This window comes from Lates calcarifer, linkage group LG14 (assembly GCF_001640805.2).
Source record: "Lates calcarifer isolate ASB-BC8 linkage group LG14, TLL_Latcal_v3, whole genome shotgun sequence".
NCBI lineage: Eukaryota > Metazoa > Chordata > Actinopteri > Centropomidae > Lates > Lates calcarifer.
This window is the reverse complement of record NC_066846.1, coordinates 4,531,463-4,558,994: the sequence shown is the minus strand read 5'-3', so window position 1 is coordinate 4,558,994 and position 27,532 is coordinate 4,531,463. Positions and strand designations below refer to the sequence as shown.

The window sequence follows — 27,532 nt, the reverse complement described above, 5'->3', positions numbered from 1 at the left end:
CACTTAAACTTGTTCTCCCTCTATTTTTATGCTTTCCACTAGTTTCCTGCTAATCTCGCTCCTCTTCTCTGACTCTTCCCTGTGTTTCTCTGCCTAGGTAACATATTTCCCTTTTGACTGGCAGAACTGCACTATGCAGTTCCGCTCTTACACATATGACTCAACAGAGATTGACCTGCAGTATGCACTGGACTCAAAAGGCAACGAGATTCGGGAAATCCAAATGGACGAATCTTACAGTGGTGAGGATTTGGTTGAATAGATGGATGGATGGATGGATGGAGTAATATATGGGTAATAGCTTTTTTGAAATAAAGGGAAAATTTTGAACTATTGAATAAATTTCAATTTCAGTAGATGGCACTAATTTCATGTTTAAAGGTTAAAGATATGAAGAATAGTAATATTTGTATGCACAGCAAATGACTCTGTAGTAGTATTGATATATTCCTTTGCATGATACACTGAATCAGTTCTTCCTTGGTTTTAATTTTCTCTTATTTGCTACTTTATACTTGATTTTGCTTAATATCTAGACTTTGGTCACAGGAGTGTCTTTTATCAGTTCGACTGTGTTTGCACTTTTGTTCGGACCCCCTTGTGGTATGCAGATTTGTTGGCTTGTGCTGTAAAAAATAATAATTCTGCTGATCTTAATTGAAATGTTTTGTAATACTTAAAATGTGAACATTTCTCCAGAGGGCGGCGAGTGGCACATCAGACACAGGCCGAGCAGGGAAGGTCATAAATGACGATCGGTACGAGGACATGAATCTTCTACCTGATCATTGAGAGGAAGCCTTTGTACTACGTCCTGAACATCATCATCCCCTGCATTCTCATCACTATCATCGCCATCTTAACTTCTATCTGCCTCCTGATGCAGGTATACCATCAAAACACAGCAATACATACAAACCAGCTTACCATGAACTAGATGTAAAAATGACTGAAGGTCAGTTATCTTTACTATGACAATCTGGACAGTTAGGCATTCAATCTCCAGCTTGATGCAGCTCTGGTTAGGATTATATTGCTGCATTGTTGCTCTCTAAAACTGCTCATGCCATCTCCTAATTGTGTTTGTGTGGTCTGTTTAAATTGGGCAGTCACACACTTATCCTATTACTGGAATAAGGACTTTCAGATTAGAATAGTTGACAAATATGACATCCCATGTCACTGCATGTAGAAACTTTAGATATGTTCGTTTTTACCCCTGTTAATCAAATGACTGAGACTGAGAAATTTAGATGTGTCCACTGAGTTATGCATATTAATGGGCACTCCAGCTATTTATTACAGGAAGACTTGAAAGGACAAGATTTATGCAGCAGATGCACAGATATCTAGGTTTTTAGTCCCTGATATGGATCCAGCCTCAAAAAATGCTGGACCCTACATTTCCACTGCAACCTTTAAGTCCAAATTGAGAAATAACTCTGGTGACATCGGGTTATTTTCATCCTCCAGAGTCACAGAGGACATATTCAACTGGCTCAGTAGTACTCCCCATGATGATTAAACTTATCTCCATGTGTAAAATTGGTGATGCCCCCCCTTTGGGACACTGACCTCTAATTAAGTTAATTTAATGAACATATTTGTGGTGCTTTAAGTAGTCAGAGTATTGCCTGAATCTTGGAAATTTACAAAGAAAGAGGTGGTAAATATTTTTCTTCCTTATCTGAACCATGCCATCCTTAAGTGTGAATCCAGATTTTGGCATAGCATCCTGTAAAATCCACGCTGCATGACTATGTTTAATGACACATTCAGGCACATAACACAAGGACACATAGAAACCCTTTAGCCATTGCCTTAGGTTGTGGTGTTGTGTGTGTGTGTGTGGTGTTGTGTGTGTGTGTGTAAAGTTTTCCCCAGTCCCTGCGTTTTTTCATCTTTTCTTGTCTCTGCTTACGGGACATCTCAAGGTCTGCGCTCCTGCACAGTCTGCAGACATGCATGCATGATCATAAAGCACAATCCTCCAATACAGTGACAAGTCAAGGACATTTAAGTAGTAATCCAATGTTTTTTTCTTTATTTATTTTGCTGCTGATCAATAATTTTATGCATTGCACTTTCTAGAGATCACTTGTCAACCAAGACAGAACTCGAACATGTTGAACTCTCTGCTCTCTGGTGATACAGTGTGATGGAGTCAGTAAACACAAACACAAGGCAAACACACTTCTGCTTTGACAGTTACTCGCTGAAGGAGCAGGCACTGCGTTAATACACATTATCGTTCTCATTGTCTACAAACTCCAACCTATCTCAGGTAAACACAGTTTATAAGTGATAACTGAATACACCGGGGAGGCCTTGCTCTATTGACCAATCAGCTTCACTTAGAATGGGAGATGAATTTTCCATTAGAGTCATTAGTGGTGAATTACACAGGCCAGATGCTGCTAAAATAGTAGATCGCAGCCAGATGAAGGAGGAACAAACCTTTTCCTGGCGAAACTCAGTGAGTTGGAACACAGCCCTTAAGGAGCATGATGTAATTACAGCTCCCCTAAAACAAAAGATAATGCTAATTAACTAAACAATATTCTCCTTTTTGTCCCCACCAGGTGAGAAGATGGGTCTGTCCATCAACGTGCTGCTGACCCTCACTGTGTTCCTGCTGCTGCTGGCTGATAAGATCCCTGAGACTTCACTGGGCGTCCCCATCATCGTCAACTACATCATGTTCACCATGATCCTGGTCACGTTCTCCCGTCATCCTCAGTGTGGTCGTCCTTAACCTGCATCACCGCTCCCCTAACACCCACCAGATGCCCATGTGGGTCCGCAAGGTGAGTTCCAAGTACAAAATATCATAAACTATATAAATTGTTTGACTGGATTGTATGTGTGTGTTGAATTAAGAGTGTGTATTTGATGGTTTGGCATCTTGACCCTTAAGTCTTAATGGAAACTTATTTGTTTTGTGTTTGTGTGTAACACATTTTGTCACATGGCACAAATAGTCTTGTAAAATGTGATTTCCTCTCCAGAGGTAAGTCATTGCTCTGCACTACCATATTTTACCATAAACATCATGAATACAGTCAAGTTAATCCAAGTAATTATGCAAATGAGTGAACTCAAATGCAAAAGCTTTACGCTCATGGTGCACAGTTTATTAAACTGTGGCCACCTGAGCAGAAATCATAATGAAAATGCGGGTGTGGGTTTACCAAAAAAAAACTCTATGTAGAGCCTAAAATTAATTACATTTAAGCAAAACATATATTATGCTGACAAGTTTTGCCTCATTCCATCAGAGTAGTAAATTGTGGCCTTGAAATAATTAATGTAATGTTAATTTGTGTGTTAATTTGGTAATGGAGGCAATAGTAGTTTAGGTTCAGGCAGTCTACTGAATTAAGTCGACACAGTCCTCAGCACCCTGAACGTCATGTTATACCATTAACCTCCATCAGTGGCTGGTGCCCTCACTGCACATTATGTGAAGCTAATTACAGGCCCCGGCAGCAGCTCTATACTTTGAGTTCTGACACACTTTCAGGGAACATTCACCACAAAAAGGCTCTTACACATATAGTGTGATTTACATGGTTTAATGAAACTGAACTGCTTGGTGCTGGATTGATGGCGAAAGGAACATTATGGGTTCTGCTTCTTTTCACTCCTACTCTTCAGACGATCAGTGTCAATCTGGGAAGGAAAGATTAGTGCACAGAACATTACCTATGGCAGATGTATGGATGTTCAGCTTCATACTTGTCATATTCTTAACACCAGACCTGCTAGTAATACACTGCTATTTCTATTTTAAAGCTGCACTAATCAATATTTTAATCTCACAGTGGATAAAATGAGTACATAATATGAAACACATTGTCACTGCAAAGACAAACCCATCATCACCCACCTTTGTGGTTCTACTCAGGTACAGAGGATATTTTAGCATTTTGCAGCTCATTGTTTTGGTTGTGTGGCCCTCAGCTTTACAGCTTTGTTTTACTCATGGCTCATATTAACATCATTTCAGCAACTAGCTAGTGAACATTTAGGGCTAAAGAGCCAGATATTTTTATTTGTGGAAACAGAAACAGAGCTAATAGGAGTGTGAAGCCGGTTTCTCTGTGTCTGCTGGATGTGTGAAATGCTAACATGTTAGCCATATACTGTAAACTCTGTCTCTCCTAACTTTAAACATGCATAGGACAAATGTAAAGACAATGTGAAGCCATGGTATAACCTATACACTTAAAAACAAACAAACAAAAAAAACAAAAAACAAAAACAAGAACAAATCAGAAAGAGAACATGCAAGCTTTGAAATATATATATAATTTACATTACAGTAGTTTATGGGATGTATGTGATGAGTAACAAAGGCCAAATAAGCTCATTGTAAGAAAATATAAGTGAGCAGTCAAAATGTGACATTTTTCTACTAATACGATAATTACACTGCAGTTATTAAGCTTTAATGGAACCAAATGCCCAGCTTGAAAGGGGGTGCCACTGGGGTGCTTGAGTAATTTTATAATATTTCTCATCTCTCACTTAACCTTGCATCCTCTCCTCTAAGACTTTAAAGGGGGAGCAACAGGAAGTCAGAGAGGGAATATACAAGTGTCAATAATATCTCCTGTCTCCAGCTGTAGAATAAATGTAAAGGACAAATTTAAATGATCCTCCCCATTTTACAATGAGCAATCATCTATGCCACTGACAGTAATAGACTCCTCTCACAGGTGCAGTGAAGCTGGATTGAAGGCATTACCAATGTTGGTACAGACCCCTTTGAAAATACCTTTTTTAAGTGTGTTAAATGGTCTATATTCTCCACCAGGGTCTGTCAGGGTCATCAGGGTCAAGTCTAAGGCAACAGAGAAAGCTACATCAGTGTCTGGACAAACATCATCCATGGTTGCTTTCAGAATCACGTTTTCTTTCTCCAGTCACTCAACTAGGATCTCAGGTCTCCTACGATGGTCCTTTGGGTGTCAAGTGCAGTCTTTATGGCTTTCAACGCCTCCTCCTCCTCCATCACTATGTCTCTGAGCTCCTTCAGCTCAGCCTTGATGTGGCTTTGGATGCTCTTTAGTACTGAAACCAGCTCTGATCTGCCAGAGTCCCACAAAGACAGAGCAGAAACACTGGCTGAGTTACAACAGCTGTCGTTGCAGAATGAGGTCTTTGTAGATGATGTGGATCCCTCCAGGGTACAGTTGCCTTACTTATATTCACATCTCATGAAGTGCTAAGCTGTGGGAATGGGAGTCACATGGAGCCAATAAGAAAGAATAAGCTTAAAGTGAGTGTGAAGTGCCCTGTTTAATCATGTTGAATTGAACAAAACTGTGTGTTTTATGAAATTATTCAGGATCTGGATTAGTTTATATTTGAACATCTGTCTTAAGTTGAATATTTAAGAGCAAAGCCAAAGACGAGGTGCACTGGAAAATAGTGTGGCCAACCATTAATTACTGTCAGTCCAATGAACTGATTTGTGCTTTGAAAGTGGGGGGAATCATACCTGCAGCCAACACACTGTACATTCACTATTTGACTGTGTATGCAGCCAAGATTTTTGAATTAGTCCAAGAAATATATTTTTCAAATTTCATTTATTCTGTCAAAAGTACCTTGTTGAGTTTTTGAATGTAAGTTTCTAGTACTGGCACGTAGCCTTTAGCTGTTGCTAATCATGTCACAAAAGGTCAGAGGAGTCCCATAAGGAAACATATCATATACATCAACATATCAATTGAATGTATTTACTTCAGAATTAATTCAAAAATTAATTAATTCAGTTAATCATGATAAAACCACAGTTTTTATGCCAAGATGTTTCACCTAATGTTACATTCACTATTGCAGCTATAGCATGGTCTTTGCCAGTGGGCTATTATTGACATCAATCTGTCAATACAGGCAAGACGAGAGTTATTTGAAAGGATGGATATCAAAGCACTTCAAAGTGCAGATGAAGAAGCCATTTACAGCATTCATGATATTGATCAGGACTGACATCTGGCCCGATGATTTGCTGTTTTATCATTGAGTCCTTTGATATCCTTTTGAAAGGCAGCTTCAGCCAAGGAGTACCAACTGATTATTATATAAAGGAAGATTTTCAACATTTATTTCAATTTTAATTAAGTACAACTATAGTCTGTTACTAAGGAGCTCCAGTGGAGCATCCAGAGTTTATGTTCTTTGTTCAAGGACACCTTGAGAGTAGACGTTGAGGAATTGGAAAGCATTACCCATTTGGTTTCCCCACCCACATCATTCAGCAGCAACTGTTAAAGGTTATCTCACTGCTAAATTCAACATTTTGAGTCATTTCTCACCCTTAATAGGCAAATACAGGGCAAGTACATTTCAGCTGTCCCATAAATCATAACACAAGAATCCAAACAAATGGATTTTTAATATCAGGGAAGACGATGGATTTGGGAGGTCTGTGTGAGCCAACAAGCTATCAACTGAATGTGGAAAGTACAGTTAAATAACCTTCTCTTTCCCGATGTGGTTTTCAAGCATGGAAATATACATGAATGAGTGTTTTCACATTTGTTATTTCCAGTTTTAAACTCTCAGCTTGATTCTCCATTTGCATGAGCTCAGAAGAAACACGAAAGAGAAACTGACTTTACTGTAAATTGTAGAAGTAACTCTGTTGCTCTTCACCTTTCCTCTACTCCTAGATCTTCATCCACATGCTTCCTCCTTACCTCGGCATGCTGCGGCCAAAAGTAGAGACCCCCCTGTCCCTGGAGACCATGCCCCGCCGGGAGAAAAAGAAGGTTGCCATCAGCAAAGTGGCTGATGAATACTTTATCCGCAAACCAGACTCCTCCATCTTGTTCCCCAAGCCCAACAGGTGAGGACAGAAATTGCTCTTGGGTTTTAAGTGGATCTATTGTATCTGCTTGTGCATTCTGCAGTCAGTGTTCATTCACTCAGAATATCCAGTGTACTGACTGTGCCAACTGTAGTGACAGTAGCTCAACCTCCCACTGATCTCAGAACAGAAGCATGTTTGTGCTTTCTACCTTCTTAAGTAGGTAAGAAAGTATGTTATTGAGGTTATTGCTTATGTATTGTTTGACTTTTAATAACATTAATATCTTACTCCAGACACTACCTTTTATTTTATCAGTAATAGATACATATTTGTATCAGTATGAACTGGCAGATTTCTAAGATATAATTTATACAGAAGCTCTTGTTGGGACCATTTCTTTTTCTTTTGTGTTTTTGTAAAGGGGATTTTCAAGCATGATATATAATGTCAGCATATGCAGGAGCACTACACATAAAAGTCCTTTATCCATTTATGATGCGTAATCCACATCTGACTCTCTTTACTGTGGGTTTTGTGTAAAAGGAATAACTTCCTGCAGTAGAAGTGATTAAAAACACATTACAAGTAAACTTCTGAGGTGTGTTAGATTGCACCTTAAAATGAAATCCAATAGTTTATCTAGCATGACTTGTGTTTAGTATTCATAGAATTTCAAGTTTAAGTCTGTGTAGTGGGTTATCTCAGAAGTCAGCTGCCCAGCACTTCCTGTTTTTCCCACAGCTTGCATTTGCCCTTAGAAAGTCAACTCTCATTCTACATTAATAAACTTTTCTGGGTATAGCTGTTCAATTATTCGAAGACAGAACCTTTAGTGCAAAATTACATACACCTTTTCCTCCCATGCATGTATCTTAGTTGTCATCTACATTGAGAAACTGAGGAGATATACTCAAGCATTTTTAGTTGGTGCATTGCTTTGCTAAAAGCTGTGCCTTTAAATACACAGAAGTGTGAGCAAACACACTTAGATAACTTCTTAAAAGTCACTGTCACACATCTCCTGTATGTGTCATTTTGGATTAACTTCCTGCCAAAATTTAGGCTGTCAAAAAGTTGCTGTAATTTCTGGAGCAGTTGCAAGCTAAGAACTCATTGGGGAACTAGTGATATTAGACATAAAAGCTGGAGCTTCACTCTCTTTGGTTTAGCTGAACAGGGTTTAATTGAGGCAGTGATACTTTAAATTGAAACTAACATGATGTCAAAGTTTGAGCTACTATGCAGTATTTAAAATTTTGGGTTTGTCATGCAAAAACAGAACTACAGAGCAGAACTACTTTTGTTAGGGAGCGTGGAACTGCCTCAGAAAAAGGCATTTAGACCTTAGTTCACCAAACACCTCCAGTGAAACCTAGACTGATGAGTTCCATCAAAGGTTTTACAGAGCGCTGGCCCTGAAGCTGATGAGTAAGGGGCTGGATCTGGGCCAATGTTGGCACACAAATTGGCGACAAACTGGTCTATCAGTCTAACCCTGGTCTCTGTACTGTATACAGAGGAAATAGGTGACCTTGATCAGGTAGACTTTGCTACTAGCTGGAAGTCAGCTACTCTGTGACATCCTTAACTAGCCTGCCTCCCTGCTGCTCTATTAATACACCTCAAAAATCTTCCTCACAGTGTGAAGCTGTCCCTTTCTCTCTATCCTTCACCTCCTGTGAGAACTGAAATATGTCTAGAGGGAAGGAGCGGAGGCGGCAGAGAATCGTTGCTAAAATAATAATGACCCGTGCAAATCGACTCTGACACATTAGAGCGGGACGCTGCGTGTCTAGGTGAAAGAACGGGTGACGGAGGAAGGAGGGGGAGCCTCTATTAGAGCAATTTGATGAGACAGCAGTATCTCTCTTGAGTCCACACATACACACACCCCTTCTTAATTGGGTTTAGTGCATGTCTTGGCACCAGACGCAGCCAGTTTTAGTTGAATTAGTCTCCTGAATAGTCATTTACTTCTCGCTGATGAAGTGCTACTTTGAGCCACGGAGGGGGGAAAAAGGGAGGAGGGGTTAAGAGGCCAAATTGTGTCTCTCTTCCCCCCTCTCTCCTACCTTTCCTCTCTTATCTCTCTCTCTCTATCTGATGAAGCTCCACCTCTCTCAGGTCACAGCCTCCTCACCTGCCACACTCGCAGGAGCAGCAGTGATGGCAGCACTGCATTGTAAACCCCCAAATTCCTGTGCTGAATACCAAGCAGCTCTCTACTCTGCCCTGCCTGTCAGGTCACACTACACGTTTCATGCTTCCTTATACACATAGTGCCATACTGCCCTCTCGTGTTGAGCTGCTTAACCTACAACTCATTTTAACTGGGATTTCTCTTGTCAGAGGTTCTTGAAATGTAAGTGAAAGAGGTGTTTAATATTTGAGGTGTTTCATAAGTAAACAGATGTCTGGAAAAGGCAGAGTACAGCTGTTCTGCAAAGAGGATAATGTTGATTTATGTTTGTTTGGACAAGGTCATGAAGACCAGCAGGAGATAAGTTAAGTTTTACAGACCTTGTTAAGGGGTTTAGACTTCAAAATCTAAAATATATACATGTTTTATCCTGTTTAATATCATTTACCATGATCTAACATAAAACACATGCAAGTATACACTTAAGAGGCAATGCATCTTGGTTGAATGTGTATTTTTTGTGCACTTGTGACTATGTGTTTATGTATTTCTCAGTCCTTGAGACATGAGTAGTCAGACAGTCAGACAGGTTTAAACAAACCCAGAGGTTTAGCAGCTTTAACTGCAGGAGAATACAGAGACAAACTATGAACTTGTTACCCTAAGTTTCCATCATAAATATATATGTCAGGATTTAAAGGCCAACATGCTGATTTAACTGCGACCTACTGCACTTGCCATAGTTGTGTACACACAGTTGTACAATAAAGGATTATTGCAGACAGCAGGTGTGCTAGCCTTCAGTTTGACCTCCAAATAATGCAGTTTAGATCATATGGCTAATCTGTTGTTTACAACTTGTGTGGTCATCTGACTGCCTGTGTTTCTTGCCCTGTTGGACTTGTAGCAATGTCACAGAGTTCCCAAATCTCAGCACAAACTTTAGTGAGGATGGTGTTATCATAACCAATAGGTGACAGGTGACAGACAACACCTTAAAGTAAGGCCCATGTTGTAATAAACCAGAGTTATCCTTTAATTTCAGAGAAAATATGACTTCTCAACCAAACTTTTTATCTGCAGTGTCTTGCTGAGAGAGTCATGCTCTGTCACTACTTAAGGTTATAGGAGAATTAGACTTCTGGGTACGTCTCTCTACTGGAAGCAGCCAATGGAAATCCATGTGTCATTGCTCAAGGACACGCTGCACTACAGCATAGAAATGCAGCAGGGACAATCAGAGCAGAATTCACTGAGGGGTAATACTTTGAGCTTCTTCAGTAGCTGAGTGTTAAAGTGACACTACATAACTTTTGAAAGAAGAAATAACACATTCCTCTACTTACAAATAAAAACATGAATACAAAAAAACATGAATGTAATGACATTATATTCAGGTGTTTTGCTGCTATAGCCTTTCGTGATCTGGTATGACCAGTAGCTAATGTGGCTAAGCTAACATCAAAGGGGCTAGATGTCTGTGCATAATTAACATTACTAATCAGCTTTATGACTCTTGTGACTCTACCAAACCTACCAAATAGATAAAAGTTAAAGCTGCTCTTGGTAACACTGTTCTTTGGTCGGACCATGTGGAAGCTGAAAGTAAGTGATTTTTAAGTTTAAACTCCTTCCTGTAATTTATACAACCCTTGGGTCTCAGCTTCTTCCATCATGGGATTTCTGAGAAAACACTTGCTAGCCTTCCAATTTTAGCATAACAAATCATGTCAATCACTTATCCTTATATTTTGGTAGCATTTCTATTCCCGCTTTCTTTCCTGAATTTGATTTTATATATATGATGTTAGTGAAGAATAAAAATAAATATGGATTTTAATTATATGTCACGTGAAAACATGTGAGTAATAAAATGAGGAAGACGCCAGCAGCAACTTTCTCCCAACTTCCCCCAGCAACTCCTGGCACCTCATTGCAGCTGACGGCTGGTAACTGAAGGCAACAAGTAAACACAGAAACATGCACACATACACACAGAGGGTTTCTCAGCCAGAGCAGCCCAGTCAGCAGATGCAGAGCGGTGACTCCCACACTGGCAGACGGAGCCCAGGGAGCTCCTCTGACCTTCTCTTTATTCCTCTCTGAATGACAGAGGAGTGCAAAGGAGACGTGCAGCCTGGCTCATAAACGCTTTACTATTTTACAGCTTTTAATTAGTGCGGGCTGACATCTGCTCGCACGTTGCAACATTCCCCAGGCTCGTGTGCATTTGTTCGGTTTGGGTGTTGACACTTCATGTGGACTCACTCCATTTCTCCTGAATCAACATGAGATTTATTGACAATAATGTTTTGTGCATTAAAAATATTGTCCTTTGATACACTGTATGTGCAGGTTTCAGCCAGAGGGCATGTGTACGGACCTAAGAAAATTTATTGATGGCCCAAGTACCTACCTGTCGTTACCTGATGAGCTTAAGTCAGCCGATAGACGCCATCACGTATATCGCAGAGGCACTGCAGGCTGAGAAGGACTATGAAGCTGTAAGTTTGTCTGTTATTTTGTGTCTGTTCATCTTTCCTTCCTACTTCTTTGATTCCTTTAAGAGCCAGCAGCCATGATTTTTTTTTATTACACTAACTTTATTTTCCTTTGTCCTCTGTCTTTTCCTCAATTCCTGCCATGACAACTCTTTCCATATGCCCACCCACCCCTCCATCCTCTTCTTTTTCTTTTTCCATTCTGTTTATTTAATCTCTACCATGTATCCTCTCCCTTTTCCCCATCATCCTTTTGTCCAATTACCTCCAATTACCAGCTGAAGGAGGACTGGCAGTATGTGGCTATGGTGGTGGACCGCATGTTCCTGTGGATCTTCGTCATCTTCACCACTGTGGGAACCTTGGCCATCTTTGCTGATGCCAGCTTCAACCACACACCCACCGACCCCTTCAAGTCCCCCTGAGGCACTGGAACTTTTGTGTTTCTTAAACAAATCTTCTTCCTAATGTACCACCTTTAAAACATGGGGGGAAAGAAATCACTGTGTTAAACTGCCAAATGATTTTCTGTGTGAAGTCCACCATCGGCCATTGTTCCTACTGCACCTCACATTTTTTCTATTGCCAATTTACCCTCTATTTACTTTTCTTGCTCTGGCAAACCACAAATGACCTCAAGATGTTTCTCTTGTGTAAGATGCAGAAGAAATACACGTTGACACTATTCCATTATTGTGTCAAACTGTAATTTCTAATACAGCCCTTTAGCTGTTATAAAGACTGATTTAACTTGCAATTTCAGACTTGGACTAGCAAAAACAAGTCTGTATAACATGTTCTAAGCTGCACCACTGCTCAAGACAAAGCTGATAAAATTTGATGCACAAGGTCAAAGGACAAGGTTTGAGTAAAAGAACATATATCTTTATTCTATCTACACATTTAGAGAATGGCATATTTGACCAGTTGAGGTTTGTCAGATAGTGCAGTGTCAAGAACCACACACCTGCAAGGTTTTGTCTGTGTTCAACCTCAAGTGTGCAAGTAAATGCAAATGAACGGACATCTTGAGGTTTCTCAGCTGAATGAGCAATAGTGCTCAAGACCTTCTCAGCCTCAGCAATGTTGCCTTAATCACATGGAGACGTGTTTCTGCCAAGAAACACATCGCTTGACATAGATCATTTAAACTAGCCAAAACTTTATTACATGTGCAAGGGCACTGATTATTGTATGGAATATACTGTAACCACCAAGACAATGTTAGCATGCCTGACATGTAGAAGTACATTTATCTGATCTCCTGTTGTTTTTTAGTGTAGTAGCAGTAGGACTCTAGGTCTGAAGAGTGTGGATCCAGCGTTGGATATTCATATGTGGTGTTAACACATAAACACCAAGACAAACCAGATGCTATAATGAGCGAGCTGTATGCCTTTCATTTCCCTGTGTCAGAATGTGCTGGAGTGTGGCACATGCTTTGTGGATATTTTTGCGACCGTAGTAATCCTCTTTGTATTTTCAGCACTGGTGTATGTGTGCGGAGAGCAGAGCAGCACGCCGGCCCAATTCACCAGCTGCACCAATAGCCTGTGGAATTCCCATCATATAGAAGATGTGTGCCATTTTGCTTTCTTGTAGACGCACACACACACACACACACACACACACACACACACACACACACACACACACACCATATGTCCTTTTGGATCCTCTCACATGACAAACACACACCTGCCCTTTTAAATTTTTCCTTTCAATTTTTTTTGTTTGTTTTTTAAATAAAGATCTGAGGGGAGAGTATTAAAGGCTCCATCTGTTGTCAGAATGCTGCCGTGAGAGTTGCGAACCTCAGCTCCGATCACCTGCCCGCTCTGCTATTAATAACTGTCCTCACACACACACATATACACACACACACACACACACACACTGGCACTGGTTACTGGACACTGCTGCATGGGCTTCCCTGATATTTCTGTGTGTAAATACACTTATGCATACATGAAGTGTGAGCTCTATCAGCTGAGGCATTTGAAGGCTGAAAGTCCACAGTCAATGTCAACAGCTCATTGTGGCGACAGCGCTGATAGTGCTTCAATATTATAGACCTGGCTACAGCATTATTACCGCACTACTGGTAGAATTACACTCATTTCTATCCTCAGCTTATTATCTCACTCTTTGACCTTGCATGAAGCTGTATCGGTGAAAAGACGGGCTGTCCAACAGATGCACAAAAATGCAAAGGGGCCATTCTGACTGATGTATTTATACTGGGAGTGGCGGCATGCAGGAGGGCAAGTCGGAGACATTCTCGCTCTCTCAACTCTCAACGTGGCATCTGATTTATAACCTGTTTGTGTTTTTGCACTGGAGACCCTGACAAGCATGAGGGAGAGAGGTTAGTATGACCTCAGATACAAAAGAAAGGAGGTAATAGAAAGTACAGACATAGGCGAGGTACATATTTTCTTATCTTGTGTAACAGACGGAATAACTTTACGACCCTTGAAATGCAGACATCAGCTTCATAAAAAGCAACATGAAGTATCCAAGAAGCAGCGGGTTCCAGAGTTCATTCCAAGGCCTCCACCTCATCGATCATCACACTTGTAGTCTTCACGTCTCAGAACTTTCTCTGTCATCTCTATGGCAACAACATCCATCTCTATTTTTATGTCTTGTTTGACATTCTTTTCTTCTCTAGCCCCAAGCTCACTTCATGCTCAGTATCAGCAAAACTGATGTGCACTTTCACTGTTCAAACTCAAGAAGTCCTGTAAGACCTCTCCATCACTACTGACAACACCTCACCTTCTCCTGCTAAGAAGTTTGGTAATTGTAGACATGGTTTTGGCAACTTCATCCTTTGGGTTTTCACTGTGCTGCATCTCTCACTGAAGAACAGAATCTTTCAGCGTTTCTCACTTTAATTGCCACACATACATTAGCTTTATGGCTTAGAGACATATCAAGATAAATGATGTTGGTGTTGCACACTGAATGATGCATTTTCTGCTACTAAGTAATTTCCTCTCTTACTTTATCTATCTCTATATTTTACTCATTGTTTCCACTCTGCAAAAATGTCAGAGCTGCTCTTACTAGTAATTTTAAGGCCCATTTTATTGGTGGAAAGGTAATTCCAGGTACATGTCACATCTGATAATCAGTTTGTTCTGCTTTAATATTCCTACTACTAGAAACCACTATGTGACTAAAGCCACCTATTTTTAAGTGATTATATAATGTTTTTGCTTGTAGGAAAAATGAAAAAAATCACAGTTTATGTGCTTTCAGCTCACTGACAAGCTGGTCAGATCCATGGCGCAATTATCATAATCGCTGCCATTCCCTTGCCCTATCACACCCCCTCTGCCACAGTCTTTTTTGATTCAACCACTGGAAGGAATCAGTTGGCAAAGCATATCTACCAGACTGAGAATGACTGAGGTATAAGTGAGAAGTGAATGTTAGACACAGGAATAGAACAGAGGGAGAGGTCAGTCACAGGATAAGAAGGCATTAAAACTGAAATGAGCAAGAGATGCCACCTATTAACCACTTCATCTCCAAACCATCGCCAATCATTCTTCATCTGCAGAGAAAGTCAACGCCCCAATCAACTCCTCGCTCCACCCCGCCCCACTTGTTCTCTCCCCCAAAAATATCTCCATTGTCATAACCCATAGCCCATTGCCATTCCTTTACCCCATCCCACCCCCCCTCCACTTCCTCTTCCTCCCACCCACAGTCCTAACCTCAGATTGGTGAGCACCAACAGGTGCCTGCCCCACAGGCTTCCCAGTACAAACACATTCCGCCCTCTCGTCACTCCCAGCACGCACACCCAATCAGGCCGTGGTTTCACCCGCGGAGCCATGGCCACACAGAGAAGAAGAGACGTGAGAGAGAGCCGTTAGCTGAACAGTGTGTGCCGCCGGAGGTGCCAACTAGCAGTAATCCAACTGGAGGTGTGCGTTTATTTGCCTGAGCTGGACAAGAGTGTGCGAGCTTTTGGAGACACTCTTCCATGTACAATAGGTTCCAGGTGAAGGTGCAGGCTGAAAGTGCCTGACTGTAGCTCAGAGTGGGGCCTCTGATTGGCACAGTACACTGGAAGAAGATGTCATGACTGTCATGATTGGACAAATGAAGATGGAGCACAGTGTTAGAATGAACACCCTTCTCATCATATGCAGCAGCCTTTGTCTCACTTTCACTGGTAAGAACATCCACATGAATGCCGGTGTGTATTGTGGTTGTATTTTTGTGGGGGGACTCAATTATTTGCTGACGTTCTCGGTTTTACATGCACTGATATTATTTCCAGCAGGATTTGAATTTGGAGTTTAGACACAATTTCGAATTTTTACTTTGAAGCTGCTGAGGTTTGTATAAAGTTTTCAAGATAAATTTGATGAAAGAGATCAAATTAAATGTACTTTCATTAATCTGAATTTGTCTGTAAGACATGCTCAGCGATTTTTATGAACTCTAAGCAAACATAAATATATTGCTCCCACAGCTTTTAAAATAAGAAGTATTATTGAGCTGCAGTAACAGGTAGCCAAAACAAAAATGTCTGACTGCCTTTGACTTTGACCTTTGACCCCATATTGGGTTTGGAAAACAAACAGTTGCCCTGTGCTTGTTGACGACCTGTGGTGCAGTGCTCCCATTCCTCTGTCTGTTCTAACACTACCACCTATTTCCTGTGGAGCTGCTCAGAACAGAATTCTTTCCACCTCCATTTACCCGCATACGTGTAGGAACTGAAGCATTTCTGCACTACATTATAATCAGATAACAGACAAGCATCTCACATCCCTCTGGATTCTGTCAGTTCAGTTAAATTGGTATTGATCCCACTCTCTATGTTTGTTTTTTTCTTTTGTGTGTGTGTGTATAAAATCATAATTAGAATCGATTTGCGATGACTAGTTCTTATCTGCGCTCAGCTGAAGGGCTTTGACTTTGACCCTCTAACCCCACAGTTAGAGAGGAAAGCAAAAAGCTTCCCTGCATTGGCTGGTGACCTCCAAAGCAGGATGTGATGGATTGTTCCTGTCCCTCTGTAAGTCTTACAGCTAGGGTGATTCTACATCTGTTTACCCCAAAGAGAAGGACTAACATTCAGAGAGCAGCGAGAGAAAACGCAGGAGACACAAACGGGAAATCCCAGTGGAAAGAAGTCATTATCCTATACGTCCCATCAAAGATGTTTATGTTGTTCCAAAAGCAAAAAAAGCTGCTCTGGAACATATAATGAATCACATTAACACATCATTGTTTGTTAATCAGAGTCTATTTTTGTCCCTGATGGAGCTGGTATCCCAGACATCCCTTTGATTCCATTCCCCTGCTGCATATCAATTACATTAGCTCAGTCACCTTTGCTACCCATCGTACACCACCAGCACCTGCCCTGCTTCTTTTGCATGTCCTGTCTGTCCTTCTCTGTCTTTGCCACATGTTGTTTAGTCACATATTTGGAATGAAAGTCAGTCCATCATTGGCAGTTACTGAATCACTTTTTGGAGATACCTGTCACCACACAGAGCTAAATGCTAAATGCTAATACTCTAACACCGCACATTGAATTTTAGGCAAAAATATTAAAAATAAGGTAATTATTTCTCTCACTGCCACATGGTTGTGATATTTACTTTCAAATCGTAAATAATAAAATGTATAGTATTTGCTTGACACAATTAAAATATGAATCAGAAAACATCCATATTGAGTATACATGAGCATACAGTATATTTTTAGCATCCCAGAGGGAATTGAACCCCTAACCACTGCAGGTCTGACTCACTGATCCACAGAGAACAACCGTGCTGTGGTTTGGGTGTCAGAGGCTTAAAGCTGCAAATCAACACGTGATTTGCTGGTGTTGTGTGCTTATCTAATTTTAACAGCTTTGATCTTTTACAGTGACTCTTGTTAGAGCAGCATCATAAAGACATGGTCTGATTCTGGCCCTTTTTTTTGTAAGATTTATTCTAAAGTCAGTAATCATTAGGTTAGAGCATTGTCATTGGATGGAAAGTACGTTAATATGACTCATCTTCTTCTTCCATCCAGGAGCCTCAGAAACAGAGCGGAGGCTCCATCAGAAACTATTTGAGAACTACAACATGAAAGTCAGACCAGCACGTTACTGGGAGGAGAAGGTGATGGTGCGAGTTGGGATGACCCTCTCTCAGCTTGTCAGCTTGGTAAATACAAACATCCATTCCTGCACCCTTATGTATCATCGTAAGCTATTTATATATAAAATCGTTTTATGAAGTCATCTTATGAAAATGCACCATAAGCCAGGTAACTGCTGGCTGTTGCATGGTCATCCATTCTTCTATATTCAATTAGTCTGTACAGAGGAGGACTGAAAGTAACAGCACTGGCATGTACCACAAGATATAGTGGCATCACTAATGTTTGTCCCTCTCTTTCTCTCTATCCCACTACAGAACGAGAAGAATGGTGAGATGACAACCAACGTGTTCATGAATCTGGTATGAGCATGAAAACATTCATCTTCATCAGCGAGCTGTGCTCGGCTGCTCTGGCTCCTCTGCTCTGTCGCACTGCCCTCAAATGGACTTGTCACTCTCTATAACCACAAATTATTTCGGGCTTTATCTCTCTTATTCTCTGACTCACTCTTCCATTTGTGTCCCTCGCTCTCACTAATTAGAATTCAAGACAGCTTGAGTGTTTGTGACAGTGTTGTGTGAGTCTGTGTCAAGATTATTCAGATTTAAATGACTTATCAAAGGCTTGAGAAACAAGGATGTAAATGACAAAGACATCAGGGCAGCATAGTAATGATTTAATTTCTTGTCTGCTGTGTTATGCCTGTTATTTATGTTCTTTCTTCCCCCTTCTGCCTCTCTCCTCCTTCTCTGCTTCTGTCCTTTCCTCCCTTCCTTCCATCCCAGGCATGGACAGACTACAGGTTGTCATGGAAGCCAGAGGAATATGACAACATTAATGTTTTAAGGATTCCTCCCAACAAGGTGTGGCGTCCCGACATCTACCTCATAAACAAGTGAGTATCCTTCCACAGGCACACAGTCATTCACATCACCCATCATTAAGTAACTAACAGAGGAACTGCCCCAAAGACAAAACTGCTAGATGTTCAAACAATGCAAAAATACTTTTTATTTTAGCCACACTAGCGACATGTCAGTCCACCACTTTGATACAGACTCAACTATCTCAGCTATTGGATGGAATACCATGAAATTTGGTACAAACATTCATCATAACTTTGGTGATCTTGTGACTTCTCGTGTAGTGTTAGGTCAAAGGTCAGATTTTTAATTTGTCTAATTTGTCTAATTCTGATACTGCTTTATTACAAATACCTGTAATACTAATGACATTTCCATCATATATAAATATATGGCATATATAAAATATACTTAAATCCCTTAACAGACAACTCATTTTTTTTGTACAAGCCCCAAAAATGAAAAAGTTTCTGTCCTTCAACTTTTTTGATTATAGCCGTAACCTTGGTCTCCTTTGAGAGGTAACTCTTTAAATTTTACAACAAAAATGTCAGAAGAGTATAAAAGATACTGAACCAAAGTTACAGAGACACAACAGGGGAATACACAGCCTGTAATAGCACCTTTTGCTCGGAAAACACTTTGGAGCCATAACCACAAGTCTTTTGTGTGTCACCAGCTGTTGCAGTGATATGGGGATTTTAAAATTCTTTACACTGATAGAATCAAGGGAGTTAGAGCTGTCAAACAATGTATTGCATGTCAAGGTTTTGTGAAGAGTAAAACACCTTAAGTAGCATGTAGGCTCCAATAACACTGTGGTATAATATCTCTGACATATGAGCATCACATTTGTCTTTCTCTTCTACTCCCTACAGTAATGATGGTCAGTTTGACGTGGCCTTGTATGTCAACGTCTTGGTTTACAGTGACGGGACAGTCAACTGGCTTCCCCCAGCCATCTACCGCAGCTCCTGCTCTATAGAGGTACACTCTACTGCTATTACAGTAAAATGCATTAGTTTATGTGTTACGTTATTCTCCTGTTTTTAATTTCCTGAACTATCCACAGGTGGCTTACTTCCCATTTGACTGGCAGAACTGCAGTATGATTTTTCGCTCGTACACGTATGATGCCTCTGAGGTGGACCTGCAGTACTTTCTGGATGATGATGGCAAAGAGATCCATGAGATTGTTATAGATGAGAATGCTTTCACTGGTTGGTACCTACAGTAACTCCAGTTACTTTTCATAGTCCTGCCTATAATATAAAAGCACTTTCTCTTATGAAAGCACAATAACCTATTGGTCTCATAAGCTCTTATAATTTTAGCATCCTGTTTAGCTGCCATGGCTAACTGATTCCAAATGGTGCACAGTATTGTGGATATCATTAACAATTTGTAGAATATATACTGCATGTTAACAGGAGGTTTATATATACAAATGGGGTCTAGTGACTTATTTTCCTCTGCTGTCTCATCATATTGTGCATAATTACCTTTGTCGTCTCTCCACAGAGAATGGAGAATGGGCCATCTGTCACAAACCCACAAGGAAGAATGTTAAGGAGGACCTGTATGAGGATATCACCTTCTATCTCATCATAGAGAGGAAGCCTCTTTTCTACATCATCAACATCATCGTGCCCTGCATACTCACCAGCGTGTTGGCCATATTTGTCTTCTACCTGCCTCCTGGAGCAGGTCAGCACATCTGACATGTTTTGACATTGTGACTACACATCACTGCCAAGAGGGGGTATAGGAACTGAGACTACTCTTTGATACATCGTCTAAAGTCATGACAAGAAACATGTGTCTTATATAGATTATGTCATGAGGCAGAGCAACCTTTGAAGGAATGGAAGATTTATTGATGTATTATGGAATGCAGGAAAGTGACCTTGCCCAGGAATCTACTTTGTCAGTCTTTGGCCTTGTGTGGTCAGACTTCAGAGTGATGTTTCACTGACATAGTGTAAAATATACAGTAGATTCAAGGGGAAGCAAACAACCTGAAAGTGCAGAGTGTTTGGAGAATGTAAACTTGATTTCAGGTGGTCTGTAAGACAAAGATCGATTCTTTTGTTCAGCAATTTAAGATAGATAAAGCCAATTTACCAGTTGTAAGTTTCTCCACAGCCAACAGTGAAATGCAGTTAAGTCTCAAAGTCTGCCCTTGTCAACATGAAACAGAAGCTAGCAGAATAATATTTGCTGTTGCATTGTCATAATTAATTCACCAGCCCATCCCTGTCCTCTGCAGGAGAGAAGATGACTCTCTCCATTTCTGTCCTCATCGCTCTGACTGTCTTCATGCTGCTGTTGGCTGACAAGGTCCCTGAGACTTCCCTCGGCATCCCAATTATTGTCAACTATGTCATGTTCACCATGATCCTGGTCACCTTCTCTGTCATCCTGAGCGTGGTTGTCCTCAATCTGCACCACCGAACACCCAGCACACACATCATGCCCAACTGGGTTCGAAAGGTGAAGCTGGATTTAACAGTTATCCAGATTCTCTTAGTATCTGTCTGTGATATTTTAGTACCTTTGAGAATTCTGATTTCACTGATTTCTGATCCTTAAATTCCCAGGCATTCATTCACTTCCTACCCAAGTACATCGGCATGATGAGGCCAAACCCAGAAGAACCTCCAGTTGAAGGAGGAGTCTAACGATGACACGCCCATCCGAGTCTTTAATGGACGGCAGCCTGGAGGAGAATACTTCTTTCGCAAGATCAACCCTGACCTTGTCATACCCTGGAGAGGCAGGTAAGGACACATTCACCAACAAGAAATCTAATCAAAGCATGAGTCAATCACTTTCATATTCTCCCATTCATATTATCAAGATGATCTGCTTCTGTTATGTTCTTTGTTGTTCACACGGCTGTGAGTTTTAACACAGATTGCATCAAGATATAACTCTACAATATGAGTTGTCAGTATGACAGATTATTATTGCTCTTAAGTCCTTGAAAGAGTAATCGGCATCTTTGAAAAAAACACTCAAAACACTTGAAATTCTTCCAGCATAGCTCAAGTCTGAATTAAAAGTTATCATATTAACATGAGCAAATAGGAATTACATGAGAGTCACAGCAACACTTTGTAATTTTTAGCTCAGGTCCCAGTTTTGTTTCTGTGACACACACACAAGAATGCACATGCATGTATCCGATGAACACCTGTGGTGCAATTCATATCCTGATTGATGTAAGTTTTTGTTGTTGTTACATAACCAACATTGGCATTAACAGCTGTTTACTTACCAGTCTAGAGAAAACATTGTGTTCAGCATTTCTTGTGTTGTTTCTATTTCTATCGCTTCTTTTCTTCTACTTAAGTTAGTATGCTAACCAGCTAGACAGTCCCACCCAGCTGGCACATCTCTTCACTTTCCGATAGCAAGTCACTGCAGCATCCAGTCTGCCCTGAAGAATTAGCGCTCCTGACAGGGCACATCTTGTATTCTAAAGGCAACAATGGCTGAAGTTCAAGTGACCACCACCTGCTGTCAGCAGGAAACCACTTTCAGCAGCAGAGAAAACTTATATATAACATATAAGTTTGTAAGTTATATATTATATAGAAGTTTTAAGCTATTCTGCTGTTTTACAGTTGTTGACGGTGATGTCCCAACAAACATAGCAATGCTCTTATATAAGCAAGGAGAAAGAGGACTGCTAATAACCAACCAGAGATATAGACAAGGCAGAACCCAAAAAGTTGAGTTTTTTTTCAAGTATTTCGTGAAAAAGGAAATGTAGTCAACACATTTGTTTCACCTCAAAGAGGCACACGATGTATTTTGGTAAGAAATACTGAATCTGAATGTCAGTTTTGTTTGTTTGCCAGCAAACATCCCAGGATACCTTTAATATAAAATTGATCAAAGTCCTATGTTTTTTAATGAATTTATTTAGATTCTTTATTAGTTTATCAGGGAATATACTAGTGCGTGAGTATATAATGTTTGTACAGATACAAAATATTATATACTTGATTGGCTTAGATTTCAAACACAAATCAAGCTCTTTACAGAGACTGCTAAAAATTATTATTGTACCTGTCAAGCCTGTTAAAAACCATAGACCTGAAGCAATGACCATGATAGTCATTCATCCTGATTCAGCCTGTTTCCAGGCTAAGATGTGCTGATCCTGACATTACACCAGGGGAAAGCTATTTCTATTAATGTTAATAAAAACCAGCGCAGGCATGGATCTTCTTTGTACACTGTGCCAAAGTGTGAATGTTGGATCTAATGCCAGACCAGCTATTATAGTAAAGTACACAGTGTGCTAGACTTGGCAGAATCACAGCCATCACCACTGCAGGACAGAGAATCTGTCAAGACAGTAATAGTATGTGCAGTTACTTCAGCCTCTCAGATAGTCTTTATTTTTTTTTTATCATGTATTGTAAACCAGAATTTTAGTGTTGACAACAGATTTATTGCAAATGTTTTATTGGACCACTTCTTATCAGAACATTTATTTTCTGAAATTTGTTAGTTGACAGTTGATTTGCTGTGATGTATCTTTCTTGCTCAAGCACCTGTAAAAATACTCTGAACCACAATGGAACTTTCTAGTCAAGCTCTTTGTTCAGCCACGATGGTTATCACTACTTAGAACTCCAGTGCTCATCACACAGGCCGAGTAGGACATTGGACATTTGGATCAAAAGGATGAGTCACTACCTGGGTTTATCAATCAGTGATCGAGATCAAAAGACATTATATATCTAAAATGTGACGTCAGTTTATGCTGTCTGCCCAACCATGCTGGCTTCACCCTGGTTAATCTGCCAGTAGGCCTCTGTCTTGCCACCCAGCCCTGGCATTATAAACAGCTCCACAGTCCCTTGAACCAGTCCTGGTGCTGGGCATCTCTCATCCCGTTCCAAAGGCATCAGATTCAGCCCCAGCTAAGCCCCACACCCCCGTCCACAGTCGCCAGCCACTGAGCCTCTGTTTAGGTTGGGCATTAGGGGGTAATCCCACAGAAAGGAGGTGGAGGGGTGGGGGTGAAGAATAGATAGGGGTAGATGAGTGGAAGGGAAGACCGGTGCTGAGTGATCGTGGCAGAGGAGGACTTTGAGGTTTTTGATGTGGAAGAGACGGTGGTTAGGCACTGTCATCCTGTCTATGCTGTGTAGACAGCGTCCCCTCATCCACCTCTCTTTATCTTGTTATTCTGTCAGTGGGTTAGTTAGAGCAGGTGTTGTCCTTTACAACACATTTATGAGAATTTTGTGGATGATGTGAGCTCCTCGCGTATGGCATCACCATTTGTGTGTATTTTAACTGGTGTCACTTAATGTGTGAAAATCTGTTTAATTACCCATTGATGAGTGTTTGAGCAAGTATATACTTCTATTATGAGTCAATATATCAGTGTTATTATTCACATTTATCTATGTACAGTATCAGTGTATAGAGTGTGTGTGTCATAGTGAGAAGGGCTCCTTGTATCTGTGGTAATGAATACAGGCTGTGGAATGTAGATGGCATGCAGCATGTAGAGCACCACATAGCTCTGCTGTGAGCTGTGGCCACAAACACACACACACTGCTCACACAGGAGTTCTTGGTCACTCATTTTTATTGTCCTGCAATCCATCTGTTGTCACGCCGTCTTTCTGTGACACTGATAACTTGTCCCACTTCTCCTCTGACGCCTTCCTCTTTCTGGTGCCGGAGGTTCTGCATATAATCAACACCATACACACTGTACAACTGGCCAAAGGTGCCAATATGACAGGTGCGCTGTCAAGCCAGGCTTCCTCAGAAGGTTGCACATGATATTTATCCTTATCTCAGTGTTTTAGTGATTATATAATGAAGGATGAAAACAATGATGAAGATATAATTAGTATCCATAATAGCTTGTGACACACACATGAGCAAAGGAACAGGTGACTTAGCATCTAAATCTGATCATGTAACAAATAATGAAACATATACGTATGTTTCATAGTAGAGTTATACGTAGAATAATATAAGCACACTGTAGGGGGAAAAAGTTACATGTTGGTTAAGTAACACCCGGCTGTTCCATGCACAGTATGACTTCCTATGTATCTAACCTGTGATCATACTTTGACATGTAGAGTAATGTGACATGTAGTCAAAGGGTAGTTTTGTCCTGTACATGTATACACATGCCAACATGGTGGCCATATACATCCCTTGTTACAGTGGCAATGTTAAAGATTTGATCAGGTCATAATTGTAAATGACTGACATAAGTACATAGTATTGTATAACTGCAGAAACCATAGCAACTGATGCTGACAGAAAATACTTTATTAAAAAAGAGCAGATTTGCTTGATTAGACAAATGTAACAGAGAAATGTGATTTTCAATCAATATTTTCAGTCAACATTTATCACATAAACACAATCAGAATCTGTAAATGAATAGTTAAATGTTAAAAGTGCATTAAACATCATGATCAAATTGAGAGATACGTTTTGGGTTTCATTTTCACTTGACACTGAATATATGCAAAATACATCCACATTTTACAAGAGGTGAGGGGTGAATGGGGTGAACACCAGGCAGCAGGAGGAAGTGCAATCTGTAGCCAATAGTAAACACCCTATTTAAGTGTTTGCTTAGACCTGTGTAACGTGTGGTCAAGCACGGGTGTCTGTGACCTGACCTGCTGTAAGCATTATATACTGCGGGGTCAAATGTTTAGAGATATTACCTTTTTAACAAAGAATAAAACAAGCCACAGACATTTTAGGTGTTGGCCAAAATTCAAGTTAAATAAGGAGGTGTTTTAATGTATATCGAATTGTGGTTTTGTGAATGTCTTGTGTGTGCTATATATGTTTTTTTTCTTTTAATTTTAGTGATAAATTGAAATAACAAACTGTGTAAATCCCTCAAATACATTTAAAATGATGTGGTTGAGCAGTGAAGCTCCAGAGTCAAAGCATGTTGTCCAGGCACTGCAAGAACGCTGTCAATAAGAGCCTCTCTCTCTCTGATCATATGTTTTGCTTTATGGAACAGCTGTAGAAGGGAAGAATGAAGGGGTCAAAGGTCATGGCATCACATAAATGTTGAACCAGTGTTGTGTCAATGTCACCCCTTTGTGGGGAGTGTGCTGCTGTCAGTCAGTGCTCAGAGGAGTGGCAGGAAGGGGCCTGCAGTGGTTGTGCTTGTCAGTAGCTAGTTGGCACACAACACATTCTGTATGTTAAGAAGAGACAACAGTGACATCTGCATCTATACTGTATGTCCTGCACTGGACAGCTAATGTCAGCGATAGTTTGTTTCAGGAGACGTGAGCAGTGCTGTGCTGGTTAATCGTGACATGCACAACATGAATCTGAGCCTGTGGAGCATTTGTGATGTGTAGCTGCATTTTTTAACTTCTTCCAGAGGACATGTGTCTAAGTACTAGCATGACAGCCTTGACAAGTGAGATATTCCCAGGTTTGAATGTGCTTTCTTTGGAAGCAACATTCTACATGGTCACTGTATCCAGATTAATGGATTTAATTTGGATTTCTCAAAACACTAACTACATATACTAAAAACTAGAATAAGATAAATTAATAGTGAACATAATAATAATCTTTACATTGTTCATACTTTTTCTTATACTTTACTTTTTGCATTCCATATTTTTATGGCTGACATTTGGGACATTTTTAAATACTGAGGCATCTTTCTGCAGTTTTTTTGTACTGCTAATATATAAGATACAGTAAATAAGAGAAAAAATGATTCATCCTACACACACATAAATAAAATATATACATACTATTATACAGTATAGATAATATGATGTCAATCCACCACTTTGATCAAATCTGAAATATATCAATAACTGTTGGATGGAATTTCATGAAATTCAGCACAACCATTCATAGATGAACAGCAATCTTTGGTGATCCCTTAACTTTTCATCTAGCACCATCATCAGATCTAAATCTTCCCTCAGCCTCAGTTTACTTTGCGGTTAGTGGAATAGCATAGTAAATGGTAAATACCTGTTAAGCAACAGCATGTTAACATTGTCACTGTTAACATGTTATTGCACTGAAGCGAAGCACAATATTTTTTTGCAAACAGAGACAAAATGTCAAATGTTTAAGCCCAGTTTATGGCAACTAGTTTGAGTTTGTGTTTAAGTTTTAACTAGGCTAAATGTAAATAAATAAATTCTGTTCCTTTGCATCCTTCTCTCCAACAACAAGTTTTCCCTCTGTCTATCTCTGTGTTTCGGTCTTTCAGATGTGAGAGCACAGTGCAGCTTCAGCGGCTCCCGGACACTGACAGCTACTGTCTGATCCTCCCTCCCAACCTGAAGTCAGCCATCGCCGCTGTGACATACATGGCCGAGCAGCTGAAGAAGCAGGACACGGATGACACAGTGAGAAATGTGCACGACACGACATGACAGACTCTGTCAGGCAGCTTGTTATTCAGTCTGTCTGCACCTCCTGAGCACAGAGTGTTCCAAACATGCCCCAGCGATGTTCATGTGTCACTGAATACATACAGTACACTGCTGACTCAGTGCTTACAGTAAGTGCTTTTGTATTTGTGTGTGTGTTTCCTCCAGATGACAGGAGACTGGCAGTTCATTGCTCTGGTAGTGGACCGTCTCTTCCTGTGGTTGTTTGTCATCATCACCACCCTGGGAACCCTGGCCATGTTCTTGGATGCCAGTTTCAACTACACTCCTGATAACCCCTTCCCATAGAGGACAACACACACACACAGTTGTTTGATACATTGTTTGGTTGTCTCTTTATTTCTACTTCTCCTTGGTGCTTTCCGAGATCACCAGATCTGACTTTCCATAAATACCTATTCCATATTTCTGTTGTAATGCGTCACATTTGCATACAGAGTAGCACACATGCTTGACACACAGCTGACATTATAATATAATCCATGTATAGTGCTATAGAAGGTAAATGTATATGTGGTAACATCCAATAGTTTTGCATTATTTTTGTCTAAATCTGTATTTATGACTTTGTGATCTTCTTTATTTGAGTCTAAAAGTTTGAAATATATGTTTCTTCAAAGTGA

General features: G+C 40.3%; 2 protein-coding genes across 2 annotated transcripts; both read left to right on the top strand.

The window, feature by feature from the left end:
- Positions 1-97: 97 nt before the first annotated feature.
- Positions 98-12,154, top strand: LOC108902180 (acetylcholine receptor subunit beta-like; the record flags this gene model as incomplete). Its single annotated transcript, XM_018703929.2, is given in 11 exon segments — positions 98-242; positions 700-748; positions 750-774; positions 776-857; positions 860-886; positions 2,583-2,728; positions 2,730-2,807; positions 6,684-6,859; positions 11,319-11,409; positions 11,411-11,467; positions 11,743-12,154. Coding segments are annotated over 11 exon segments (1,023 nt in total), but the record flags the coding sequence as incomplete, so codon positions are not given.
- A 3,003-nt stretch (positions 12,155-15,157) lies between these two features.
- On the top strand, positions 15,158-27,532 carry chrnb1l (cholinergic receptor, nicotinic, beta 1 (muscle) like). The gene is given in 12 exon segments (XM_018703928.2): positions 15,158-15,656; positions 17,522-17,655; positions 17,908-17,952; positions 18,379-18,488; positions 19,335-19,443; positions 19,529-19,676; positions 19,978-20,163; positions 20,726-20,949; positions 21,057-21,122; positions 21,124-21,236; positions 26,726-26,864; positions 27,057-27,532. Coding segments are annotated over 12 exon segments (1,509 nt in total). The 5' UTR covers positions 15,158-15,562; the 3' UTR covers positions 27,198-27,532.